This window comes from Macaca thibetana, chromosome 6 (assembly GCF_024542745.1).
Source record: "Macaca thibetana thibetana isolate TM-01 chromosome 6, ASM2454274v1, whole genome shotgun sequence".
In the NCBI taxonomy this organism is placed as follows: domain Eukaryota; kingdom Metazoa; phylum Chordata; class Mammalia; order Primates; family Cercopithecidae; genus Macaca; species Macaca thibetana.
Genome location: NC_065583.1, coordinates 144,729,287 through 144,756,357, shown reverse-complemented (window position 1 = coordinate 144,756,357; position 27,071 = coordinate 144,729,287). Strand labels below are relative to the sequence as shown.

At 39.9% G+C, this 27,071-nt stretch overlaps 2 protein-coding genes across 7 annotated transcripts in view; one reads left to right on the top strand and one right to left on the bottom strand.

Annotated features, from left to right (window-relative positions):
• NNT (nicotinamide nucleotide transhydrogenase) overlaps positions 1-20,710 on the bottom strand; it is a 100,026-nt gene extending 79,316 nt beyond the window's left edge. Inside the window, exons 1-6 of one of the 6 annotated variants that reach the window (XM_050794861.1) lie at positions 20,600-20,710; positions 14,350-14,553; positions 10,368-10,597; positions 7,812-8,029; positions 4,853-4,940; positions 141-229 (exon numbers count right to left, since the gene is read on the bottom strand). In XM_050794861.1, the coding sequence (XP_050650818.1) occupies positions 141-229; positions 4,853-4,940; positions 7,812-8,029; positions 10,368-10,597; positions 14,350-14,500 (776 nt within the window). In that variant the 5' untranslated portion in view covers positions 14,501-14,553; positions 20,600-20,710. Of the gene's footprint in view, positions 1-140; positions 230-4,852; positions 4,941-7,811; positions 8,030-8,902; positions 9,023-10,367; positions 10,598-14,349; positions 14,554-18,673; positions 19,232-20,057; positions 20,294-20,462; positions 20,559-20,599 lie in introns of those variants that run through there. The other 5 variants (XM_050794863.1, XM_050794860.1, XM_050794859.1 and 2 more) reach the window with 5 other exon arrangements.
• Positions 20,487-27,071, top strand: part of PAIP1 (poly(A) binding protein interacting protein 1) — a 74,416-nt gene continuing 67,831 nt past the window's right edge. Inside the window, exon 1 of the mRNA XM_050794869.1 lies at positions 20,487-20,575. The gene's annotated coding sequence lies outside the window, so the exon portion shown is untranslated. The remainder of the gene's footprint in view (positions 20,576-27,071) is intronic.

The window sequence follows — 27,071 nt, the reverse complement described above, 5'->3', positions numbered from 1 at the left end:
AGTGGAAACATTTTTAAATGGAAAGAGCTTATAGACCAGTTGCAATGTGCTACTTCAGTTTATAAGTTTTAAGGAAAGTGTAACATGCCTCTGAAACAAAACGTTTTTACCTTAACATCAGTCACTAGTAAAGCACTCACCTTGTGTCAAACCCTCGAACGATTGCACCCATCGACTTTGCTGCGCCTGCAGAAGCAAGCCCAGCAACACCACCACCAACTATCAGAATCTAGAAAAGAAGATAGACCCAGTTATGTATTAAGGCTCATTATCAACTAATAATGAAAAATCATCGGCTAACAATTATTGGTGCCTAGTATAAGTTTAGCATCAATAAATGGCGGTGCTGATGGTGATAATGATGATCAGCCCTTAGTAACTGTATGGAGCACATAGACTATTCTTTAACTGAACCACCACTGATCTTAAAATTTTATGAAAGAAACAACTGCTAGCAAAGGCCAACAACAATTCACTAAAAATAGCCTAATACTCAGCATATCCATGTAAAAGCGACCTAAGCATGATCAGCATTACATATGTTGAAGATTAACAGATTCTTTTCCACTGTCTAAAAGTTCCTTCTACTAAAAGTCCCAGTGTGGCAATCTAACTACCTTTACCCTACCAAATTATAAGGTTTTTCTTTGTTCATCAAACATCAAAATACATTTCAAAGATGGGTACAACATTGGTGAAACATCTACCCCAACCTCTATTTTGAGCCAAAATGCTTCTGAAAGGAACAGCTGATGAGCAACCACAATTCTGAACCATTTTGAGCAACTCTCCCTAAGTCTGAAGCAATGAAACTAATGTCCCTAATCATGAAGGATCAGCAACAAGAGAACCAAAGAATTCCTCAGAAACAAGAGTCTCCCCCGCCTTCTAAGAAACAAAGTAAGAACAATATTGTCTCCAGTCTGGAATGGGCCTTCCAGAGTAAAGTCCTGTTATATATCCCATAAACAGTCAATTGAAAGCAACACTTTGTTCCTGTAGAAAAAATGCCACCCACAGAATCAGTGAAGCTTATAAATTGACACCCACCCATCATGCCCACATGTCCTTCTGCCTTTACAAAGACAAGGCTAGTCAGACTGTGCGCCAGTGAGCTCTGGGCAGTGTCTCAAAGGTCACATGAATTGATCTTGATAATGATGCTGTGTTTGGGGACAAGGGGAAGTCTATAGGAAAGGGGGCAAAAAGTGACCAGAGGGAATAAGCAGGCTCTAGGCTCCAAAGCACCAACCTCTTCCACACAGGAGCTCCATCACCACTGAAAGAAAGAGAGAAAGAGAGAAAGAGAGAAGAGAGAAAGAGAAAGAGAGAAAGACAGGAGAGAGAGAAAGAGAAAGAAAGAAAGAGAAAGAGAGAAAGCAAGAAAGCGAGAAAGCAAGAAAGAAAGAGTAAATAAAAATAAGTAAAAGTCACATGACTTGGCCAAGTTATCCTGAATCAAGACATAACAACAACAACAACAACAACAACAAAAAACCCATACTTTAAAAAACAGAATCACACAAAAAGAGCAGATCTTACTATAGAAGTTTACTTTTTCTTTCTAAAGCATGGAGTAAAGAAAAAGACAGAAAATAAGGGTCAGAAAGCTTAGGTCAAAATCCTAACTCTGTTACTAACTTGTTCTGGGTGATCTTGGGCAAGCTGCTTATCATCTGCAATACAGCAATCAAAGTGCCTTCTCAGACTGTTGTTACATTAAACAATGGAATCTAACCAAAGCACTTACTGCTAACTGTTACACTGTAGGCATATGCTCAAGAAATAGTACGGGGCCAGGCAGGTGGCTCAGGCCTGTGATCCCAGCGCTTTGGGAGGCCGAGACAGGAGGATCCCTTGAGCTTTGGAGTTCAAGACCAGCCTGAGCAACATAGTGAATCCTGTCTCTATTAAAAAACAAGAAATAAAAACCTAAAAAGAAAAAAAAGAAATAGTATGGGAAAGGGCAGGAGAAAGGAAATAACTTTAGGAACACTGTTTGTGTTCACTCATATAACTTGCTCCTCCTCTGGCCTTCCCCATCTGAGTAAAGGCAGTAACTATGCACAATAGTTTAAGCCAAAATGGGGAATTTGTCAACTCCTCCCTTTGCACATATTTCCATTTCCAATTCATCAACAAGTACTACTGGTTTTAACTCCCAAAGATCTCCCCTAATCCAGATAAAATCCTTCACCTTTCTCTACATTTCTGGTGCTGTCGTCTTCCCAGGTAAAACCAATTGCTGACAGATCTTGCCTTCACCCTACTATCCATTCCCCCACAGAACAGCCACGTGATTTTTTTTAAATACTAAACCAAACATTTCCCTCATCTGCAGGAGAACCCAAAGTCTATAACATGACCTAGAAGAGAGGCCCCACATGATCCAGCCTAGACCTTCCTTTCCGACATCTTCTCAGATCACTCATCTTGTTCACCACACTCCAAGACCAACGGTCTTCTTTATTTTTCCAGAACCTAAATACTGGAATCCTAAATGCTTGGAATCCTTAAACTCTTGTTTCCTTCTTCCATGCTTCAAATCTCAGCTCAAAGGTCAGACGAAGCTTCCCCATACCTCTGCTAAAGTGACCTGTGCCCATTACTGTCATATCATACGGTTCATTTTTTCCTGTGTGAAATTATCTCATGGCCAGGTGCAGTGGCTCATGCCTGTAATCCCAAAATTTTGGGAGGCCAAGACAGGAAGATTGTTTGAGCTCAGGAGTTCCAGATCAGCCTGGAGTGAAAACTCCATGCAGAGTGAGAACCTGCCTCCAAAAAAAAAACCAAGTCAAAAATAATAATAATAATAAAATAAAATTCCCTCAGGTATTTATTTGATCTTTTGTCTCCTCACTGTGACCCCCACTGGAGTGTAAGTTTTGTGCAGCAGGGATTTTGTCTTGTTCACGCCATATCCCCAGCTCCTAGAACAATGCCTCACATATCATTGTCTTGGGCCACATATAAAATACACTAGCTAACACCAACAATTGCTGATGAGCCAAAAAAATAAAATGGCAACAAAAATCACATAATGTTTTAAGAAAGTTTACAAATTTGTTTTGGGCCGCACTCAAAACCATCCTGGGCCACATGTGGCCCACAGGCTGTGGCTTGAACAAACTTGTTTTAGCAGGTAAGAACCCTTCATGTTTAAAGGAAATCCAAATAAAAGACTGTATTATGCAATCCACCTTAATGAGCTGTACCAGTGCCTTCAATTTCAGAAAATTATTTCTGTCATGTAGCCAAAGTCCCTTAAGCTGCAATTTAAATTTTCAGTAAAGATAGTCACTTTTCCACCTTTTAAAGGCTGATTCTCTTTTCTTTAAGCGTCTTGTCTTTTGTTTCACTTTTTAATATCTTTTATTCACAGCTTTTCTCTCAACTTCCACATATATCTAGAAAGATTATAACCAAAGTAGACTCGTGCATCAAAGCATTCAGTCAATTTAAGAACAGCATCGAACTTCTGGCCACTATGCGTGCCAGATATTTTTTTATGATCCTGAGAAAGAAGTCAAAATTTAATCATTGTACATCTCACATCTGCGTTGTTTGCTCACACTTTCTTGCTAAGTATTCTGGCCTCCACTTAAACCGCATTTTTTTCACCTGGCCTGTTTTTCAAAACAATATAATTTCTCAAAGCTGCTATCAGCTTTTGTTTTAATTGTTTTCCAGATTTATTTTGTGTGAGAACTCTGGGCTTATATAACAAAGTACTTAAGAGCAGGAAGCACCAGTAAACCTGTACCCTACAGGTAGGTAAATGACCACGTTTAAAGTCAAGTTTCCTGTACCTAATGCTATGGTTTGGATGTGCTTTGTTCAAGTGAAAACTCATGTTGACATTTGATCCCAAATGTGGCAATATTAGGAGGTGGGACCTAGTGGGAGGTGTTTGGGTCACGGGAGTGGATCTCTCATGAACAGATTAATGCCCTCCCTGGGAGTGGGGGGCAGAGTTCTCATTCTGTGGGTTGATAGAAGGGCCAAGTTCCCTCGGTTTCTCTCTCTTGATTCCTCTCTCACCATGTGATCTTTTCTGCACATGGCTGCTCCCTTTACACTGTCCACCATGAGTTGAAGCAGCCTTGAGGCCCTCACCAGATGCAGCTGCCAAATCTTGAACTTTCCAGCTACCAGAATTATGAGCCAAATAAACCTCTTTTTTTAAATAAATTACCCAGTCTCAGGTATTCTCTTTTAGTAACACAAAATGGACTAAGACACCTAGCCTCAGGATTTCCATTGTTACTGAGTGTACATAGGATTGAAGAATCACAATATGACCTCCTATTCTTTCAGCAAGCCATTGTCACCTCTCATCGTTAACTGCTCCTTTCTGCTCTCAGTGTGGATTAAAGAAACTGGCACCCTTTCTCTCTGCCAAATACCCTGATTACACCACCTCCCATTTCCTGTCTTCTTGATCCAAAAATTGACAAGAAGTAAAGAAACCAAAAATACCTTGTATATGTGCCAAAATGTTGCAAAAATTAAGAAACCCAGAATCTTCAGAATGGTATCTTGAAGATTTGTTTTAAAAAATTAATAATATATAGGCTACAGAGGACAAGTTATCCAAAATTCTTTTAAAAATTCAAATTAGTAAGTTAAAAAACAGAAAAGACTAGAACTTTCAGAAAGTCAAAGTTCATTTTTTTCTAGCAATCTTAAATGTTAAGCTTTGAGGCTTCATGAAATATTTATACACACCAAAAAGTCATCAATGTGAGGTTAACATATAAAAATTTTTAAATAACTATATTTTGAGACTATACATCCCCTTTCCTTTAATCAATGCATATTATAAAGAAACATTAAAAGTTGTACCTACCTTAGCTGGAGGAACTTTTCCAGCAGCTGTGATTTGACCAGTAAAAAAACGTCCAAAATGATTTGCTGCTAGGACAACAGCCTTATAACTTTAAAAATAAATAAATAAATAAATAAATAAATAAACAATTCCATAAAAGGAGAGATCTCAGACTCATATATCATCATAAGTAATCAATGAAGTTTTGTCAAAGAATAATCACTAATATTTATATAGTATGTACTATATGTCAAAAACAGTTCTAAGTGTTGTATATATACTTGCTCCTTTAATTTTCACAACAAGCCTATGGATAGGTACAATTAGTATCTTCATCCCATAGGTGAGAAAACTGAGATACAGATTGAGAGACTTGCCCAAGGTCACTCAGCTAGGAAATTGTAGAGCCAGAAGTCTAACATAGGTAGCCTGCCTACAGAAGCACTCTCTTATCCATTATGCACCCACCCTCTTCATAACAAGTACTGTAGAACATAATAGAAAATGTAATGAACGAAAGATAGGAAAATACTAACAATGGTTTTCTTTGGGTGCTAGGACTATACATCCTTCACACTTACTTTACTATATTGTCCAAATCTTCTTTGATGACTAGGTAGTGCTTAGGTAATGGGGGGAAAATCTTTAAAATAAAAAAATTAGGTCATCCATAGGCTTGTACATAATAAGATTCCAACCTCGGAGAACAGAAGAAACACTTCCCTTGATCTCTAATGTTTCAAAGTATGGGATTTTCAGACATACTGACTGATTACCTTTGTGATCTTGGGCAAATTTTTAAAATTTTCTAAACCTTGGTTTCCTCATCTATAAAGTGAGGACAAAAAGCATCTATCTTTTAGGGTCATGAGGACTAAATGAGATAATGCAGGTGAAACACTTGGCATAAAGCCTGTCACATAGAAAATGCTCAGTGAATATTAAGTGTTTTAGCCAAAGAAACAAACTATTTAATAAATCAAATAATTTTCATACTATTTTATATGTAAAAGGCACTTTTGCATTCTTACTTGGTAATATATACACTGGCTCAATATTATAAAGCAACTATTAAAACTCCCCTGCTAGGTGACAAGAAAATCTTCTCCCTGATCATATTTTTACATAATAATATTTGATACAATAAGTGATGCAAAAACATATAAAGTCACTATTAACTTAATCATACTGGAGCAAAAAATAATACTTTAGAGATTATATTATCTGTTGCTCTTCTGAATTCAAGTGACAGCATTTTTTAATGGGCAAATATGACAAAGATTCAAAGGCCACTGTAAGAAATTAATTGTAGAATTAATGCTCTAAAAGATTCAGTTGCTATTCTGAAAAATAAATCACAAAAGGAGGTTGATTACACAGGAAATGTACAAGAAAACATTTATAGTGAAAAAAGTTAATAAATTGGACATTTTCTTCATGACAGCAAAAAAGTTCAGACTGAACAGTAATGAAGTGGAAGCAGCACATCTTCACTGTAATATGGCTGTGTGTATGAATGAGACAGATAATGATTTATCATACATTGTATGGATATGTATACTAGATGATTCCTTTTACACTGTGCTCTCTGCACATATCAGCTCAGGACATAAAACAGTGATTCCTCAAATTGTGATCCCTGGGTCCCTGCAGGTTTAAACTTCAGACAAATCTGGGGCCATAGTGGATGAGATGGAGAGTAGGAATGTTTCTACACAATCCTGCCATACTCAGTGTACCCAAAACTACTCAGCTCTTATTGGATTTATTTATATTGTCTCATAATATTTCATTTGCTCAAAAGATTCAACAGCTAAAACCACTTGATCTAGAGTGACTGGTTTTGATATTCTTTCACATATGTGCATTTCAGAATCAACGGCACCCTTAAAACTTAACATTATACATTTTCTAGATAAAATTTTAAGTCACATTAGGCTAAATAAATTTAAAAGCGTGCAGCTAAAAACACAAAGTAGAATCTATGACATATTTCCTATGCTAAAATATAAAACCTAAGAAAACTTTTGCTTATGTGTCAGGCTATAAAAGGCTTTATTCGTGTTAGTCATGTTAGTGTCTTTTATGCACTGTTTTTTTAAAAAGATGTTCTTTGTGACTCATTAATATTAGCAAATTGTCAACTACTAATTGTTTTCATGCTTAAAATCTTATTTAATTAGTTTCTTAGAGAAGTTGCTTCATAAGCATTATCCCATTTCCAGATTGTTCCCACCCTTTAAGGCAAAGTCAGCAGTACACTGCGTTCATGCAGCTATTCCTGTCCCTCACCCATGGCAGGCATGATTACTCAATCATAGCCACATTCCTCCAAGCAGAATGGGCCTTAGAATCCTTCTCAACATAGTACTCCAGGCAATCAACAGAGAATGTATTGGTGCTATTGGGCAAATGAAGCGTATTACCATCTTGACCTTAAAGGTAGAAGACATAGCCCTCAGTTATCAATATGGGTTTTGACATCAGATGAAACTTCCTCTAGTCCAGACCTTTTTCCTATTCTTTAAATATTTTATAAATTTACCTAAGCAAAACCTAATTAAGATGGCAAATCCACTAATATATGCATATTAATTTAACCACATGAAATTGTCACTATTCAACCATTTTTGACCCATAAAAACAGTAACTTCAACCTAATATATACATGTATACACACACATATGAAATATAGTGTGTTCCTCATACAAATAATCTGACAGCTATTTGCTTTGGTGGATGGAAACATTACTACTCTTCTACTCACTAAGATTAAAAAGGAATATATAATAGAGTTCATTTCCTATCTAATTACTGTAAAACCATAAAAAGAGTCAAATATAATTTAAATGTACTCTCAAAAGGCTGCAATCTACAACAATAATTACAAGTAAAATCATCGTAAAAGAGAAAAGCTACAGTGTGAAGGTTTCTGTAGCACCATTGTGCTTTTGCTCATTTGAAATGGAAAAGAACCTACCCTGCAATGTTGGCCATGGAGCTTAGTGCATCATATCCCTGAGCAATTGTAACTCTTGGAACCTGGTCCATTGCCAGAACTGTAGTTTTTCTTTGGGAAAGTTTATTTAGCAACTCTGGATTTTGGGCTGGGTAAATAAAACTAATCAGTGTTCCCGATGTCTTTAAAAGGTCAGCTTCATGAACACCTAATGTTGGATTAACCATAGGGGCTCGCACCTGGGAAAAAAATCAAGTCACAGATTAAAAATATAAATACCTTAATCATATTTTTAACTAAACAGGAAAACTTAGATAATATGCTATGACTTAAATAATACTCCAGAAATAAATCTGCCATCAATAAATTTCTGACTAAAAAAGCACACACAGACATATACCATCTATCCCCTCCCTAATGACCTGTGGACTGGTCTGAGTAAAGGGTACACACACCTGGGAAATACAAAATACTGAGACTGGTTTGACAATTAACTGCAGAGAGGTGAAAAAATATATGGAAGCTCTCCAGCAAACCTGCAGTCCCCAAAACTTATTACCCTGGTAATATTAACAGATATTAGAATAAACAGACAGGAAGTTTCGTTGTGTGTTCAATCCTTCAAGCAAGATTAAATCCTTTCTAATTTTGGTAAGCATAAATATTTGGAGTGATGAGACATTAAGAACATTGTAAACTAAGTATAGATTTATGTCACTTTAAAATTCCAGGTGACTATTTATAGATGAACACAACTCACACTAGTAACCTTGCTGAATTGGGTTTAAGTCAAAAGCTACAATATATTTTGTTACGTTAAGAAGTATCAACTAAGTCAATGAATACACACTCCATATGCTTGAAAGTTTCCAATATCCACTTTTTAAAGCCAAATTTTTTAAATTGCATTTTAAATATATTTTAAAATATGTTTTATATCCAAGTTTAAAATCAACCTTCAAATAAAATATCCCATTTCATTAGTTCCCAGTTAGCAATAGTGCTTTTAGGCAAGTAAACACAGAAAACACAGCCTCTGGGACTTATGTTTTAAATACAAACACAAACATTGGGTCAATAAGTTTATCTCACAGCATTTCACCTCAATTTACCTATGAGACACCTTTGTCTGCTATTCCCATTTCAGTTGTTGATCTGGTGATGCATATGTTTCTAGGTTCTGGACTTTAATTAAGGCTCTCTGACAAGGTCTACTTTTCCTCCAAGAAAATCTATAACATAGATTTAGTAAAAGTTAGAAAACAACTCTGAATTGATTCTACTGGCCCCTATCAAATGCTCAGCTGAGACCGTTGTCATCTGAGTAACTCAAGCCAATAGAATGTTTTCCTGAATGCGCTCCTCAGGATATTAACAGACTTGGCTCAAACGAGAGGCCCCCAAGATCAAGAAGTTCATTAATGCTAGTACTGTACAAGGTCATATAGTATTCTATGTTACAGTATTTCTGAGCACACCATTAACTGCTTATATACATTGTGAATCCCTAAAAGGAACACACAGCATTTCCAAAATGTAAACACACCCTTATAGGGCTTTTTCAAGACATCTCAAAAGATGATCTCTAGAATATATATGAGAATGAATTATACTTCTCTTTTCTCTAAGTAATTTTACTATATATCTAGTTATATTACCAAGTATTTGTAAACTTAAACCTTTAAAAAGCTTTAGCTGAGTTGCAGTTAATCCCCATACCACAAATTTTACTATTAACTTTCAATATCAAAAATTGGTTTTGTAACATTAGCAAAAACCACCTGTCAAGTGTTAGGATTTTAAGGAAATAAAAAAACTATGTGATTGATACCTCATAGAAACTAATGTAGAAAAAAAGCTTGTATTTCGTGAAAAAAGTGAGTTACTTTCCCGTTTGCCTTGGCTGCAGGAGGCTTAGCATTTAATTTAATGCTCAACTCTAGTTATCATCTGTGCTAAACCCTTGATACAGTCTCTTCCCCTTACTCTAAAGGATTTTTTATTTCATATTTTAATTCTCAAGTCCTTTAGTATATAGATTTCTGTTATATATTACCTTAAGAACTTATTTTAAAGTAGGTAAAGCTACTTGCCACTCAGCCCAAAGCTGCTTTCTCCAAAATAGTCATGCCCTCTCTAGAAATAGCACTTATGTCAGTGTAAATCATTGTGCCTTCAGGTGTCAGAAGATCACTGAACATTCAGTCCCAGACTAAGTTCCACACTTTCTTTCCATTCTAGCAGTAAATGTTCACGTGTGGGTATTCTGGATATATATGGACCATGTAGAACAAATTTTTCCTAGCCAATTAATTTTCTTATAGCAAATTTTCATATAGCAAATGTAAAAATGAAGATCACTTTTTCTTTCCTCATGGTTAAACATAGATCATATTGTCTGATAAAAGTTTTACTGGAGTATGAAGAATATGACAACATGCAATCATTTCTTTGAGAAAAATACACTATTTGAAAATAGGAAAAGGTATAACTCCGGAGAAAGTAATTTAATTTTTCTATGAAAAGATTTTAAAAAGTTAGCATGCTATAAATGGGAGAGGAAAAAGGAATAATTACTTTGACCACCAAATCAGAAGCCAGCGCTTCCTTTGCCCCTTGGATTTGGGCACCTGCCGCTCTATAGTGATCATCTGAGAACTTGGAAGCTTCGCCCGCACCAGATTCCACGACAACATTAAAACCCTGCTTGACCAAGGTCTGAACGCCAGCAGGAGACAATGCCACTCGCTTTTCATTTTGGAATATCTCTTTGGGGACTCCAACAGTCAGTTGCTTATATGGAATTCCTACAAACAAGCAAAGGGAAAAAAAAATACATTTGGTAAAAAACAAAAAAAAAATGTTTAAAAACAGTTTTCAGAAAACTGAAAGGGGCAATCTTTTCTTCAAAATACACCACACATGCAACCTGCTGTTCAGAATGATGTTCCTGATTCATACTTATAATTCTTTGACTTTTTTGATAGAGGATAAGAAACTTTTATGCCTAGTCTTCTGAAACTTCTGAATATTTTATTTAATCAATCGGCTTTCTTCAAGGAATATAACAAACTTAGCTGATTTGTAGGCAGAAAAAAGTGGGTTTAGAGATCCCTCCACATGCTGATTCCACTCTTCAAACTAAGCCCCTCTGGTTATGGTCTCCTTGTCCTTACTTTTAACAAAAATGGAAGTAACTAGCTATTTTGAAGAACAACTGTATCCTAGACATTTTGATGGCCTGCCACACTCAAAGTTCCCTTCCAGGCAATTTGGCCACAGACAATACCTCGTAAATTTCTAAGTGTTGTATTTTAAGATTTTACACACTCAGCCACTTAGACGAGGGATCAGCAACTGTGTCAAGGACAATCATCTACAGGGCAGATGAGGAAAACTAGCAGCTGCACCTTATGAGATGACTTAGACAGGAACTCTGTCCAAGGACACTATATGTTGGCCAGTGACTACTCAACCCACTGGGTTCTCTCTCAAGGAGTTTGAATGGGAGACCCAGAGAAAGGGACAAGGAGAGTAGATCAGTGCAAATGTTATTTGTAAGCACAGCTACGAGGTAATCAAAGGGAGGTCAGCAGTAACAGTGGCAGAAACATCAGTAGTAGATATTTAAAGAGAGAAGATGGGTCACAGCCATGAATTCCACAAATAACATTCTGCTTATCCAAGGAGTAGATGGGGGGTTTCTGGGCCCTCACACTTGCCAAGAATCCACATAGCAAACCCTCATCACAAAATATAATTTGATGTGATTCCGTTTCTTGCAACCCAAAAAAGCCTATGTAGTACAATCTAATATTTAGATATGGTTCAGACCATCTTTAGCTATAGGATATCAGTTTCTCCTGATGTTTTACTTAATATGCAGCATAAACATTTTTTAATGAAGAGTATCTGTTTCTATCTAAGGTTTATTAAAGCTTAGGAAACCCATTCTTGCAACCTAAGATCTGAATATGTACAATTTCAAAATGATTGAAATTATCCCTACAGAGTAACTTATTAAGACCTTAGAGAAATTAAGTCAACCTAAACCTGAATTTGAACACTGTCTTAGATTCCACACTACCTATACAGTAATAATTTACAGTACACAAAAGGCAAATAATGCTGAATCCTACTCCTTACTTGAAGGAGAGGGAGGAAAATAATAGAAAGCTGGCAAATATTTGGATTGACATACAAAGCTCAATCACATACACTTATCTCAAGTTCACTTATCTGACAACTTCAAATTGTCAGGCTCTACATGGCAAAAGCAAGGAAGCTACCAAAGATGACTGAAGCCGTGTCGAAAGGATTTAGAAGCCAATGTGAAAGGGCTTCCACTAACCAAATAAGAGATAATTTGAGCACATACAAGGGACATAGAAACTGGCTAAACAATACCAAGATAATTCAATCAGCCAAACCTAGAATGTTGTAAATTCTACACAGCAACAATGAAATTCTTCAGTATATTAAAAGGAAAAAAGAAGAGAGGAACTTATAGACAAAAGAGACATATCAAATGTGTGTGGACCCTGTTTGGATCACTCTTTGAACAAGCCAACTGTAAAGAAAAAGAGGAAGGAAGGAAGGAAGGAAGGAAGGAAGGAAGGAAGGAAGGAAGGAAGGAAGGAAGGAAGGAAGGAAGGAAGGAAGGAAGGAAGGGAGGAAAAAGCAATTGAAAAAATATGAATACTGACTATAGATGGAATTACTTACTACACTTTTCAGTATGGTAATGAACTTATGGTTATATTAAGGAAAAAATAGACTCCTTATCTTTCAGAGATAAAAATAATTGGGAAATAGTGAGGAACCAGAAATTAAACAAAAGTGTCTTATACATAATCAATACAGAGATCTTGATGTCCATGGATTTACTCACAAGGACAGTATTCATGTCTTCAACACAGTTATTTACCTTTATTTTATACACAATTTTATCACACAGGATAATCTGGCTTTCCAGAGCAGTTTAAAAGAAAGCATCTGAAGATAAAGTTGGGGGCTTATAGGGACAGATACCCTGCCAATTGTGACTTGTCATCTGAGAACAAGAAAAGAGGCTATAAAATCTATTCAAGGCAGACATAAGATCTCAAAACACCTAGCAGTTTAGGGGTCCTTAATGAATAAACAAACGGTCCTACAAACTTAAAAAACAAAAGAGGGCATTATTCTATGTGACAAAGGTTGCCCCCCAAATATCCATCCTGTTCCTCCACCTTAATAAGAAAATGCCATTTTTAGCTGGGTACACTGCCATCTAGAATAAAAGACAAAATGTCCAAGTCTCCCTTACAGCTATAAATAGCTACACGTCTGAGTTCTGGACAGTGAAGTGAAGTGACAGAAGAACTGGGATGGTCTTTGGGCAAGACTGATGAAAAAGAGTTGACTTGGTTTAGAAGGGCCCCTTTTAGCCTCTCCTCCTTCTGGCCTGTACCCCAGAACAGAAGCAAGTAGACATCCTATCAGGGAAGGCCTTGTAGGCCACTGGAAGACTTCAGATCTTCCTCTGTAAGAGTTAGGAAGCAAGTGGCAAATTTTGAGTTAAGGAGTGACCTGACTGTACATTTTTAAAAGATTATTCTCACTGTCCTGTGCAGAACAGACTGTAGGGGGCAGAGGTAAAAAGCAGACCGTGTAGAAGACTGGTGCATCAGTACAGGTGACAGATGATGATGGCTTGGACCAAGATGATAAAAGTAGCAATGGCAAGAAGAGGACAGATTGTAGATATGAGATAGAGCTGACCCATACCTACTAGGAGAATGTAGAATGACTCCAGGGTTTCTGACCTGAGCAACTGCAATCAAATTGCTACTTACTAAATTGGAAAGCATTAATGTAGACCAATTAACATATTTAATTCCTAATTCCTGAGCAAAGTTGACCTGTATATGGTACAATTCTCAAATACCAACAAGGAATTAGAAAGGGCTTCTAGGAGAAATGGTTACTATGAGCAATAGGCTCCAGGGACAAGTCAACTGGTTTATCCTTTTCGTTTGTTTTTTCTATTACCTTTTCTTCTCTGTTAGCGCTGGAAATCAGGAACGTCTACAGTATATGGAAAACACAAGATAGCACTTACTTATTTTTTGTTTAAAATGATCACTCACAAGCACCAGGCCATAAAATTACATGGCTTTGGCTGGATGCGGTGGCCCACGCCTGTAATCGCAGCACTTTGGGAGGCCAAGACGGGCGGATCACGAGGTCAGGAGATCGAGACCATCTTGGCTAACATGGTGAAACCCCATCTCTACTAAAAATACAAAAAATTAGCCAGGTGTGGTGGCGGGCACCTGTAGTCCCAGCCACTTGGGAGGGTGAGGCAGGAGAATGATGTGAACCTGGGAAGTGGAGTCTGCAGTGAGCCGAGATCGCGCCACTGCACTCCAGCCTGGGAGACAGAGCGAAACTCTGTCTCAGAAAAAAAAACAAAAAACAAAAAAACACTACATGGCTTTTCCTTTTATCGATCATCAGATCTATTAGTTCCTATGACTTGAAGGTTTCATTTACAATCACTGAAGTGAGACTTTACCTGGTTTTACAGGCGCTTTACACCACAGTTCTTGGTGAGTATGAAATGTTCGTAAAAAATCCTTCTTCACATGTAGACCCTTACAGGACCCCAAATTGCTAAGTAAAGGACACGAGCAGCCAGTCACCAGTGTTTTCAGTAGGCTTGCCATGCTGATATGAGTTCCCAATTTTCTGACTCCCCAGTTTCCTTCAAGGCAAATCACTAAGAAAAAAGAAAATAGGATGTTTATATGCCAAGAAAAAAACTATCTGTCTTTTAAACATGAAAAACATTTTTAAAATGCTAATCTAAAGAGTTTGAAATATAACAGTTGTATATAGACATGTACAAAGAATTTTATTTGCCAAGTTTGTTATTTACAGAAGATGCTCAAAATTCGTTTTCCAGTTCAGGCATTTAAAACTTGGAATCCATTTTCCCACTAAAATTGGAGTTCTAAACTCACTATTCAATTCCAAACCTAGGTCATATAATCTATGTGATCCTTAATGTAGCTGGAAAGCTTAAATACACACACATATTGCTACAGAATCAAGTCATATTTTACATGAAAGTTATCTTCTAAGTCAGCATGTCCAGCAAAAAGTGCATGTACTTCAGTTACCTTTGAATTTCCCTTAAATTACCTAAAATACTGTACAGTACAATGGTGACTTATATTTAGCCATCAGGTCATACCGAATACTCTGACATCCTATTCAGTGCAGCAGGATGCTTATCCACTGAGACCTCTGAACTGAGGCTGACTGAGTGAGTGAACACAAGATTCATGTTTGCCAAGTGTACCTCTCAAGAAAATTAAACACGCATGACATATGACTCTAAGAAAAGAAGAAAGAAAGAAAAATTCCATAGCATCTTTATCAAATAGGCTTGTGCTTGCAGATGTGGCCGTAACTATGAACACTTTTGTCAGTGGTTCTCACAAATGGCCACTTTTTGCCAGTTCTCACCAGGCTGGGTGAAGTGTCACTGGATTTTGTTGTTACTAAGGCTTCAGGAACTACCTCCACCTCCACCACATTCCTCAGTAGATCCCCAGGGATGCATGAAAGGCACTCCCGCTGTCCCCATAATTCCCAACGGTCCTCCATACCTTTCTCTTCTTTCTTTCAAGAATGGAAAGAAGCCAGGCACCGTGGCTTATGCCTGTAATCCCAGCACTTTGAGAGGCCAAGGTGGGCAGATCACGAGGTCAGGAGTTCAAGACCAGCCTGACCAACATGGTGAAACCCCGTTTCTTCTAAAAATACAAAAATTAGCCAGCCCTAGTGGCTGGCACCTGTAATCCTGGCTACTCGAGAGGCTGAGGCAGGAGAATCGGTTGAACCCAGGAGGTAGAGGTTGCAGTGAGCCGAGATTGCGCCACTGCACTCCAGCCTGGGTGACAGAGCGAGACTCCGTCTCAAAACAAAAACAAAAAGGAATGGAAAGAAGCCAAGGACTTAGAACTTTATCAGCTAACTCAGCTAACACTGCTAACTCTGCCTGTAAGTTCTGCTGCATCATGTGGACCCTCACGGGACTGAGCACCTGATCCTAGTAGGCTCCGTAAACCTTCTTCCAGACTCCAGAGGGAGAAAGACTTAGCTCATTTTTAATTTCAGAACTGCTGCCACTGGCCAGGCATGGTGGCTCATGCCTGTAATCTTAGCACTTTGAGAGGTGTTGGCAGGTTGTCTGAGCTCAGCAGTTCAAGACCAGCCTGGTCAACATGGCAAAACCTCATCTCTACTAAAAATACAAAGAATTAGCCAGGCATTGTAACGCGCATCCATCCATGTGAAGAGACCACCAAACAGGCTTTGGGTGAGCAAAAAGGTTGTTTATTTTCACTTGGGTGCAAGTGGGCTGAGTCCAAAAAGAGAGTCAACAAAGGGAGACAGGGGTGAGGCAGTTTTATAGAATTTGGGTAGGTGGTGGAAAGTTACAGTTAAAGGAGGTTTTCTCTTGTAGGCAGTGGTGGGGGTCACAAGGTGCTCAGTGGAGAGCTCCTGAGACTCATTGCCCAGGAGAAGGAATGTCACAAGGTCAATTGATCAGTTAGGGTGGGGCACGAACAAATCACAATGGTGGAATGTCATCAGTTAAGGCAGGAACTGGCCATTTTCACTTCTTTTGTGGTTCTTCAGTTGCTTCAGGCCATCTGGATAAATACGTGCAGGTCACAGGGGTTATGATGGCTTAGTTTGGGCTCAGAGTCCTGACAGAAGTGATGGTGTACACCTGTAGTCACAGCTACTCACGAGGCTGAGGCACGAGAATCACTTGAACTTGCCAGGCAAAGGTTGCAGTGAGCCGAGAACATGCCACTACACTCCAGCCTGCCAGCCTGGGCAACAGAGCAAGACTCTGTCTCAAAAGAAAAAAAAAAAAAAAACCTGCTGCCACAACTCCCTAAAGAAACATCTTTAAAATACCAGAAAGCATCATTGGTAATGGAAATTTTTAATCCAGAGAGTATTTATTCATAAGATGCCCCTTAATTCAACAAATATATACCAAGGACGGAGTTTTGCCATTAAGAAGCACTTGTAGAATCAAACTGAAATTTTCCTAGAGATAAGAAGTCAACAAATAATAATACTACAAAGTAGAGTAACACAAGCTCAGAGTCCTTTGAAGGATCAAAGAATGAGATTGTGTCCTCTTTGAGAGCTCAGAAAAGGAAGGGAAAGCCATTTGAGATGAAGAGAATCAAATGAAAAATAGCTAAGGAAGAAAGAATGCAAGATGTGTTTTGGCATGCAATTAAAAATATGTATGAATAATTCTTTGCATTTGGACAGACAGTTTTACATATTCAAAGTGTTTCCACACATCATGTCATTTTATTTCAGTCCTAAAGTATTCTCAAGTCCCAAAAATACCCTACTCATTCATTCATGGGTCACATCTAGAGTTATCATGGCTGAGAATAAAGAGAAAATTAGTTCAAAATTCAGCTACATATTCAAAACCTCTACCGAATCTACACCAAGAACTAAGGGAGATGCAAAGATGTGTAAAAGATTATTCTTGTCTTGAGTGAGATTTTTTCCCCCTACCGTTACTGAGTGACCTACTCCTATCCCAACCTCCCTGCTTACCCAAGTTTCTCTTCTTGGATCATCCCATCTCCCCAACAACCACCATTTTTATAGGGCTGACCAAGAGTTCCCAGACCTCATCAGCAAAAGAGTGAAGTGAGCTTTATAGAGTCCTGTATTGCCCGAATCTGCCACTCACTTACTGTTCAACCTGAACCTCCCCGTGCCTCAGTTAGCTCAACTATAAAAAGAGCACAGGTTTCAAAGGCCATTTTAGGCTCTAGAAATTTTACGATTAGATGAGACTTTGTAATGTTATAAAACTGAAGTCCTATTTCATGGCCTGAAATCTGGAAAATGTGTTCCTACGACTTGGAAAATGGTAATTTGATGTTCAGCAGATCCCTGGCTGAAAAGCCTTCATAGGCCAATTTCTGTGAAAAATTCCACTTGATTCAACTATGAACATACATGGCAGAGATCAGGAGGTCATTTCTTGGCAAGAACAGTACATATCACTAAGTCTAAACCAAATACAAATGGCCCTGAAAGATAGAGAATATTTAAGCTATCTTATCATTGGCCTGTACAGGTTCATATGAAAGATAATACTCCATCTTAATCATCACATTTTCCTCCATCTGCACTGTAAAGCTCTCATTTATCCATGTGCTCCTGTGGCTTTGAAGCAATAAGAAAAAAACTTTATAAGTCAAAATTAGGGGGGAAAGAAAACACAACTTTTTTAGCATTGCTTTCATATGTATGTTTAATGTAACTTATATGGGCTATTTCCCCTATTAGATATTAAAATCCTTGAGGGCAAGCACCCAACCTACAGAGGGAGGATACTACAGATATTTAAGAGAGTCAGCTCCGGATCTGTTGATTGGAAACCCCCACTCTACAACTTATTGGCTGTGTGACCTTGGGAAGTCACTTAACTTCTCTGTACTTAATTTCCTTATCTTTAAAATGGGGAATAACAGCACCCAGCCAGGAAGGTGGCTTGCCTATAATGCCATCTCTTTGGGAGGCTAGTGGGGAGGACTGCTTGAGGCCAAGAGTTCAAGACTAGCCTGGGCAACATAGTGAGATCCCCATTGCTGAAAAAAAAAATTAATTAGCAGGGCATGGTGGTACAAGCCTGAAGTCCCAGCTACTTGGGAATCTGAGGTGGGAGAATCGCTTGAGCCCAGGAGTTCCAGGCTCTAGTGAGCCATGATTGTGCCACTGTACTCCAGCTTGGACAAAAGAGCAAGACTTGAAAAAAATAAAATAACAGCACCTACCTCTCAGGATTGTTGCCAGGATTGAGAATATCCTTATGAGCTGTTATATTCACTTTGGTATTACTTCTCCCCCAGTGCTTTGCACAACACAGAGGAAGTCAGTATCTTTGACTGAATGAATGAATAGGGCTAGGTAACCTTAAGCCTAAGTACCTATTGAGCACATTTTCCAAAGATTTTCAGAAAATTTCCTTTCGAAAGGAAATGTTTGTGTAGCCTTGTGGAAAACTGATTCTATCAGCAAAGGTAAGCAGCCTGAGCGCACCTGCTGGAAAGAAGGTGATCCTAAACTGTCTGTTAATAAAAAGTCAAGGTTTGCAAATAAAAGGGGTACAATGGAGATGAGGGGCACACTTTAAATAAGAAGAGTAGGTAGGCACCTAAGCCCCACGCGCTGTTCCGAATAAGTCTGTCCTACAAGACTCCTGACAAACAGACCACCTAAGGACTGGCCAGCACCGCAGGGTGAATAAAGGACACCGGCAACCATAAACAAGTCACGCTTTTAAAAGCGAGACATACCAGCAAGGACACAATACCCTACTGAGCCAGCTTCGGCTAGCAGGCGCCGTGACCTTACCCAAAGCCACCGGTGTCACGGCTACTGCCACCGGTGCCGCCCCTTGCTCAGCAACTAACTGCCACCCACCGGCATCTGCACGAGACCGCTATTTATAACCTCCCTAGGAAGCCGATTGGCCAGGGCTGCAAATAGTCATTCCGGCTGTTGAGTTTGAACTAGCTCTGCCCAGGTCGCCCTCTCCGCTGTCTCTTCCTCCTCACCAGCCTAGGCCCCAGAAACTTGCAACCACCACCGCCAGACCGCCCCGACTTACACTCACAATTTGTGCTCGCAATCTCCTATGTCCCCAGCTGGACACCCTCTCCGAACTCCCTCAAGGGTCAAGGATACCTCAGGTGCATCCAGCTGCCACCTCTCTGGGTGAACCGCCCATCGAAAGTCCTCTATGACCTCCCTCTCCACCAGCCCCCATCTTGCAGGCCGAAATGACGCCGTACGACTCTCGCTGTCCCCCAAAGCTACAAATATCTGCACCTGCACAGCTGCCGCCTCATTCCCTGCCCCTCTGCGGGGGCCTAGTTCCCAAATCCACCCGCCCACTCCCTGCGACATCTCCCTAGCAGGAGACGAGAAAGGGACCCCAAGAGGCACGGTTCTTCTTCCCTATTTAAGCCTGCGGCCTGCGGACACCCCAGTGCACCCTGTGCCCAGGACACCGCCAACCCCGCCCCCCCTTTGCTCTTTGACAGGTCTCTCTCCAGGCGAGGGCTGTGGTCTTCAGGGAAGGCCGGAGCCCCTTTCCCAGCTGCGCCCTAGGCGCGCGCCCCAGCTGCCCGCACCCGCCAGTGCCGCCGGGCTCACCTGGGCCGGGAGGCTGACAGCCTTGGGCTGTGCCCTGCGGGCCGCGAGGGGACGTTGCGCTGGCAGACCCGGGCTTGGGCCCCGCGGCGCTGAGCCTCCAACCCGGAAGAACAGCCCTAACTCCGCGGCTGCCGGCGGCCACGTGACGGCAGCTCTGCTCCCACCTCGGCCCGCGCCCCTTCCCGGTCCCGGCTTTCTTCCCGCCAGGCCCCCTCCACCCGATCGCCGCGCGCTCTCCGGACCAAAAGGCGACCTCACCAAATGCCCCCTTTGAGTTCAAAGGCTAGGTGCCCCCAGGGGCCCTTCCACTCTCGGGGACAGCCAAAACCTCTTTGTCTCTGCCTCGGCCCGCGGCCCCCCGCCCCCGCTCCGCTCTTTCCCTCCGCCAGTCCTTGTCAATCAAACCTGGAACCAAACGCGGCAGCTGAAGTTCTCAGGGACACATTTGCTTCTCCCCCTGAAGAACCAGTTACAAAGCGTGAATTCCTCTCTGGGGTCCCATCAGAACAAAGAAACAGGTAATATAACTCCACTCTGGGTACCTGCCTTTCCTCCAGCTCTCTAGGAAAAATCAGAACTTCTGTAACAGGAGAGGACGCAAGGGAAAGGGGCAGGCGGAGAAGGGTTGGTGAAGGGCGGGAATGGGGGCGTTGATTTTCCATTCTGGCAGGAGAGGTGGAGTTAAATTCCTCAGAAACAATGTCCAGGCTTGAAAAGTAACACACATCTGCGTGCTTGTCTTCCAGCACCAGAGCCAGCCTAGAGGAAGCTGGCTAGTGTCACTGCTAGTACGAATATCCCCGAGGCTGGAAAGCACCCCGGGTGGATGTTGTGAGCTTTCCAGTCCAGGCCTTGGCTGTTTTTGTAAAACTATTAACCGTAATGACCTAGTCGTTCTTTTCACACAGTTCTGTTACTTATTCTGCAGGTGTATTCTGACTAAAAGTGGGAGGAATAAAAAAACAGAGTGTAAAATGGTTCACTTGCCCAAAACTTAATCATCATGAAGTGTCAGTAACGTCATTTCTTTCTATTAATTGAAATTTTGATACAAGTAAAATAATTATGACTCTAAAAGGCATAAGCAGAACAGGTATTCCATATCTTTAAAAAGAAAGGAGCCGCAGGGAAACCCTTAGTTTGAAAACTTGTCTTGTGATTAACCTACACAGAAGGTCATTCAACTAATGGATTCCCACTGCAGTCCAAACTCACAGACAGGAAATGACACAGCCCCATGTTTTAAAATAATAATGAGCCGAGTTAAGTGTGACCATAGGGAGGGTTACCAGATACTAAAGGTACAATGAAGTGGGATTAGTAATGGATAAGGATTTTCAACTATTGATTTAAAACTTTTTGTAGGGGTCTGAAGTTGCTGCTTTTTCTTTTAGGGATTAATAATTCGTGGTTCCCAACTGGGCACAATTTACTTCCAAGGGATATTTGGCAATGTCTAGAGACATTTCGGTTGTCACAACTGGAGAGGGGACATATCTAATGGGTTGGGGCCAGGGATATTACTGAACACCTCTCACTGCACAGCCCCTCACAACAAAGCATTATCCAGCCCCAAATGTCAATAGTGCTGAGGCTGGAAAATCCTGGCTTAAATTAATGCTCAGTACATTATTTAATTTAACTTGCTTATAAGTCTATACCACATGAAAACAAACTCAAAGATAACATACTATTTTTTCACTTTTGAAAACAGTGAATGGTAGGCATATGATACTTTTAATAACAAGCATGTGATTATTTTATTCTGCTTACTTGTACAACATAATTTGGGTGCTATTCCTTCGGGTGAAAACATTTGTCATTTGAAATGCTCTGTTTCAGTCCTTAAGCTTCTACATGTAATTACAGCATGTTATTCATAAAGGGAGTCCCCAGTGAAAATAGGATTAAGTTACAAAAGTTTGCTTTTAAGTTAGTTGCTTCTAAGTCTTAGACACTGTCTTGAATAAAATTTTTGTAGAGATTTGATATTCCCTATTAAGTTGTAAGGGCCTTTCCCACTCTGACATCTACTCTTTCCTCCCTGACTACCTTGACCTGCAAACTCTTATTTTAAAATATTACCTCTCACATATGTGTAAGTTTTCATTACAGATTGTTCTATTATTGAATAATTTTTAAAATATTTTAAAATTAGGATTAACATCAAAATTTAAACCCTTTGTAGTTTAGGAGTTTTTGTAGTCACAAATGCTTAAGAAAAGTTTTTAATAATTAGAGTTCTAATCTACCAGAAGCCAAAAGAATGAAATATTTACAATACTATAATATACCATTTGGATCTGCTTTAAAGCCTAAAAACCAGAGAGGTGCCCAATAGCCAAAAATCAAAACATAGGCTGAACCTGAGAAGACATGTAATCAAAAACTGACCTCTAGTGATGGCTTGTTACCAAAACCCAGCATCTAGGTAAAATCAGGCTAAAGAAAAGGTAGCTTTAATGTCTTCTCGTTGTGGTTATTATGTTAAATGGTTATTGACAATTTATTGTCTCAGCTTCCCTTTTATAAATAATTATTAGTAAAGTGAACAACCCCAGAGAGATAGGACTCTTTAATTTCAGTGTGTCTAACAATGCAGACATTCAACAGGTTTTAAAGGAACCGTCACTAACCTTAATCTTAGCCCTCTTCTCCCAGGCTGACCAATCAAGAGTGTTTGATTTTAGGAAACAAATGTTAACTGACTAAATGAGCTGATGTTAATCAACATTAACTGGAAGAAAAAAGAGAACCGATATTAAAGAGCCAGCACAAAGTTCAATAATTGGCATTTGTTTAAGCTACATAAGTAAAACCAGTTTGCATTTGAAATTTTTGTGAGCATCTAAAAAACTAGCTCATAGTATACTACTGTGAATATTGTCCTTTGCATATAATAAGTACGAATTACAAAAACCTATGGATTTTTTTTTTTTTTTTTTTGAGATGGAGTCTTACTCTGTCGCCCAGGCTGGAGTGCAGTGGCTGGATCTCAGCTCACTGCAAGCTCCGCCTCCCAGGTTCACGCCATTCTCCTGCCTCAGCCTCCCAAGTACCTGGGACTACAGGCACCCGCCACCTCGCCCGGCTAGTTTTTGTATATTTTAGTAGAGACGGGGTTTCACCATGTTAGCCAGGATGGTCTCGATCTCCTGACCTCGTGATCCACCCGTCTCGGCCTCCCAAAGTGCTGGGATTACAGGAAACCTATGGAGTTTTAAATCAATATAAAAAATTGGCCGGGCACCGTGGCTCACACCCATAATCCCAGGACTTTGGGTGGCTGAGGCAGGCAGATTGCCTGAGGTCAGGAGTTCAAGACCAGCCTGGCCAATACGGTGAAACCCCATCTCTACTACAAATACAGAAATTAGCTGAGCATGGTGGCAGGCACCTGTAACCCCAGCTACTTGGGAACCTGAAGCAGGAGAATTGCTTGAATCCGGGAGGCGGAGGTTGCAAGTGAGCCAAGATCATGCCATTGCACTCTAGCCTGAGTGACAAGAGCACAACTCCATCTAAAAAAAAAAAGAAAAAAAAATAGAAAATTATCTGTGTAATCATAGTGTAGGGGGACTGGGAAGCTGGTGAGGAGTAGAAACTATGTTAGTTTCCTAGGGCTGCTGTGAGAAATTACCACAAACTGGATGGCTGAAAACAACAGAAATCTTTTCTATCACAGTTCTGGAGGTCAGAAGCCCAAAACGAAGGGGTTGGCAGGGAGGATTCCTTCTGGAAGTATTGAGGGAGAAACCATCCCATGCCTCTGCCAGAGCTTCTGTTGGTTGTCAGCAGTCCTTGGTGTTCCTCGGCTTATAAATGCAGCCAGTCTCTGCCTCCATCTTCACATTGCCTTCTTCTCTACATGCCTGTGTCCAAACCTCCCTCTCCTCTCTCTTATAAAGATACCAGTCAGTGGTCTTAAGGACCACCCTAAATCCAGAATGGTTTCTGTCTTGAGATCCTTAACTAATTACATCTACGAAACCTGTATTTCCAAATAAAGGTGGATACAAATAGTTTGATGGGGGACAGTATTCAGCCTACTGTTGGGGTCCATGCCGGGGGTGGTGGAGAATGAAAGAACACACAAAAGACAAAGACACACAGAGAACATGGCGGCCGCGCTCAGAGCCTCCGCCTCACTTTATTTATACTCCATAAACCCCACATCAGCAGAAAGAATGCAATGCAAAACAAACTTTCTTTTCCCAGATGTAACCTTCTACTCAGTTCTTTGTTTCTATGCTCTTCCTTATCTGCCCGCCTTCTTGGCGCCTACGGGAGTTCATTAAAAGTTCAATTGGAGATACTGTCCTTGAGCCCTATCAATTCTCAGCATACTGTTTTCAAAGGCCCCTGCAGCCTACTACATGGGCATTCTGTGTGTTTAAGGGTAACACACTGTAAAGAGGGTTTTGGGGTTTTTTTTGAGGGGGGGAGTTTGTTTTTTGAAGAGGGATGGATTTGCCAGTTCTTGAATTTAAAGTGAAAATCCAAATTATTTGAGGGAAATTCAGTTGAAAGTCATTTTATATTAATAATTGGGGAAAATTTTCCTTAGTTATATACCTGGTTTACTGGTTTAATAAACACTCAACCTAATTGAAACTTTCCTGCAATTTTTATATATCATATATTTATCACCATTATCAAACTACTTGATTATAAAACTCCATAATAGTGTTTGATAAAAGAACTTCAGCCAAATTAAATTTAAAAGAGTTTAATTGAGCAATGAACCATTCATGAATTGGGCAGCCCCCAGAATCACAGCAGATTCACAGACTCCAGGGCTGCCTTGTTGTCAGAACAAATTTATAGACAAAAAAGGTAAAGTGATGTACAGGAATTGGAAATGAGGTACAGAAACAGTGACATTGGTTACAGCTCAGTGTTTGCCTTATTTGAATGCAGTTTGAACATTCAGTAGTCTATGAGTGGTTGAAGTACAGCCGCTGGGATTGGCCACCACTCAGCTATTGTTACAAGTACATACTTATTAAGTTAGGTTTTCAATTTTGCCTATTAAGTTAGATTACAGTTCCTCCACAAAGACTCAAATATAGAAGTACGGAGTCTTTCTCAGGCCATATTTAGTTTGTTTTAACACGCTCAACATTTTTATAATATTTCACTTTGTAAATACTGCATTTGATTAAAAATTCTAATTTTAATATAAGTTTTACAAAGCGTCATCTCTTTGAAGATCTTTTTTATGCTACATGTTACCCATAACAGAAAAATAAAAACCAGAATATCTCACCTCCACTGGTTTTTGTTATAGTCTCCTATCTCCTCTCCTCCTACCATTTGTTATCAATTCTTTTCTTTCTCTTTCTTTTTTTTTTTTTTTTTTTGAAACACTCTCACTCTGTAGCCCAGGCTGCAGTGCAGTGGGGTGACTTCAGCTCACTGCAACCTCTGCCTCGTGGGTTCAAGTGATTCTCCTACCTCAGCCTCCCAAGTAGCTGGGATTACAGGCGACCACCACCACGCCTGGCTAACTTTGTATTTTTGATAGATGGGATTTCACCATGGTGGCCAAGCTGGTCTTGAACTCCTGGCCTCAAGTGATCTGCCCACCTCAGGCTCCCAAAGTAGCTGGGATTACAAGTGTGCGCCACCATGCCCAGCTCATTCTCAATTATTTTACCACTTAAATTGTATACATGTTTCTAATGTTCCCTTGGCCCTCTGTCCTATTAACTCTAATACTTTCTCTGTGTACAATGTTACTTGTGCTAGGACCACTCCCAAAGCTCAGTCTCTAGCCCAGACCTCTTTCCTAAGCTCCAGACTCTTGCAGCCAACTGCCTGCTGGTCATTGCCATTGAGATATCCACAAATATTTCCAGCCAAACATGAGAAAATTCCCTACTCCCCTCCTTTTAGCTATAGCAAAACACTTGATGTTTCTTGAATGAATGGAGCAATTCCACACTTCCTTGACTTTCGCATGCTTTTCCTTCAGTCTAGAATGCTCTCCCTACTCTACCTTTTCTTTGCAAGCTTGTGCTCATCCTTTAAGGTGTATCTTTTGTCTCTTCCTCTGTGAAGTATTCTAGGAAGCCTTGTTCGACTCTTATTTCCTCAAGCTTAGCACAGTGTTGGCACATAACAAACGCTAAATAAAAGTTAGCTAGATCAATAAGAAGCAGCCACTATGGAAGAAGATTGGATTGAATCCTGAGTCTGGCTGAGTACCCTTGGGAAAGTTCAACTATAAACAATATGGAGACAATAACTATTTCACAGGCTATTGTGAAGAGGAGAAGAGAATCTATGTAAAGAATATAGCCCAGAGTCTAGCCCATCATAGGTTTTAAAAAATATGTCTGACTTTTGGCAAGGGTGCAAAAGCAATTCAATGAAGGAAAGATAGCCTTTCAACAAATGGTACTAATGCAGTTGGACATCTGTAGTCAAATAAAAATGAACCTCAACCTAAGTCTCACAGATTTTTACAGTAAAGTCAGGATGGAGTACACAGTTACACGTGAAACCATAAAACTTTCAGAAAAAAATAGGATAAACTCTCCAGGATCTAGGACTAGTCTTAACACTAAAAGCGTTATTTTTTTACCTTGTTTATGTTGAAGGACTACAAAAGCAATATTTATAAAGGGAAAACTAAAAAATTAAACCTTGTCAAGAAAAGAAAAAAAAGGCTGGTGCTGTGGCTCACTCCTGTAATCCCAGCACTTTGGGAGGCCAAGATGTGTGGATCACTTGAAGTCAGGAGTTTGAGACCATCCTGGCCAACATGGTGAAACCCCGTCTCTACTAAAAATACAAAAATTAGCTGGGCATGGTGGCAGGTGCCTATAATCTCAGCTACTCGAGAGGCTGAGGCAGGAGAATCACTTGAACCCGGGAGGCAGAGGTTGCAGTGAGCCAAGATTGGGCCACTGCACTCCAGCCTGGGCGAAAGAATGAGACTCTGTCTCAAAACAAGAAACAAAACAAAAGCAAAAAAAATTTTAGCTCTGCAGAAGAGTCAGTTATATA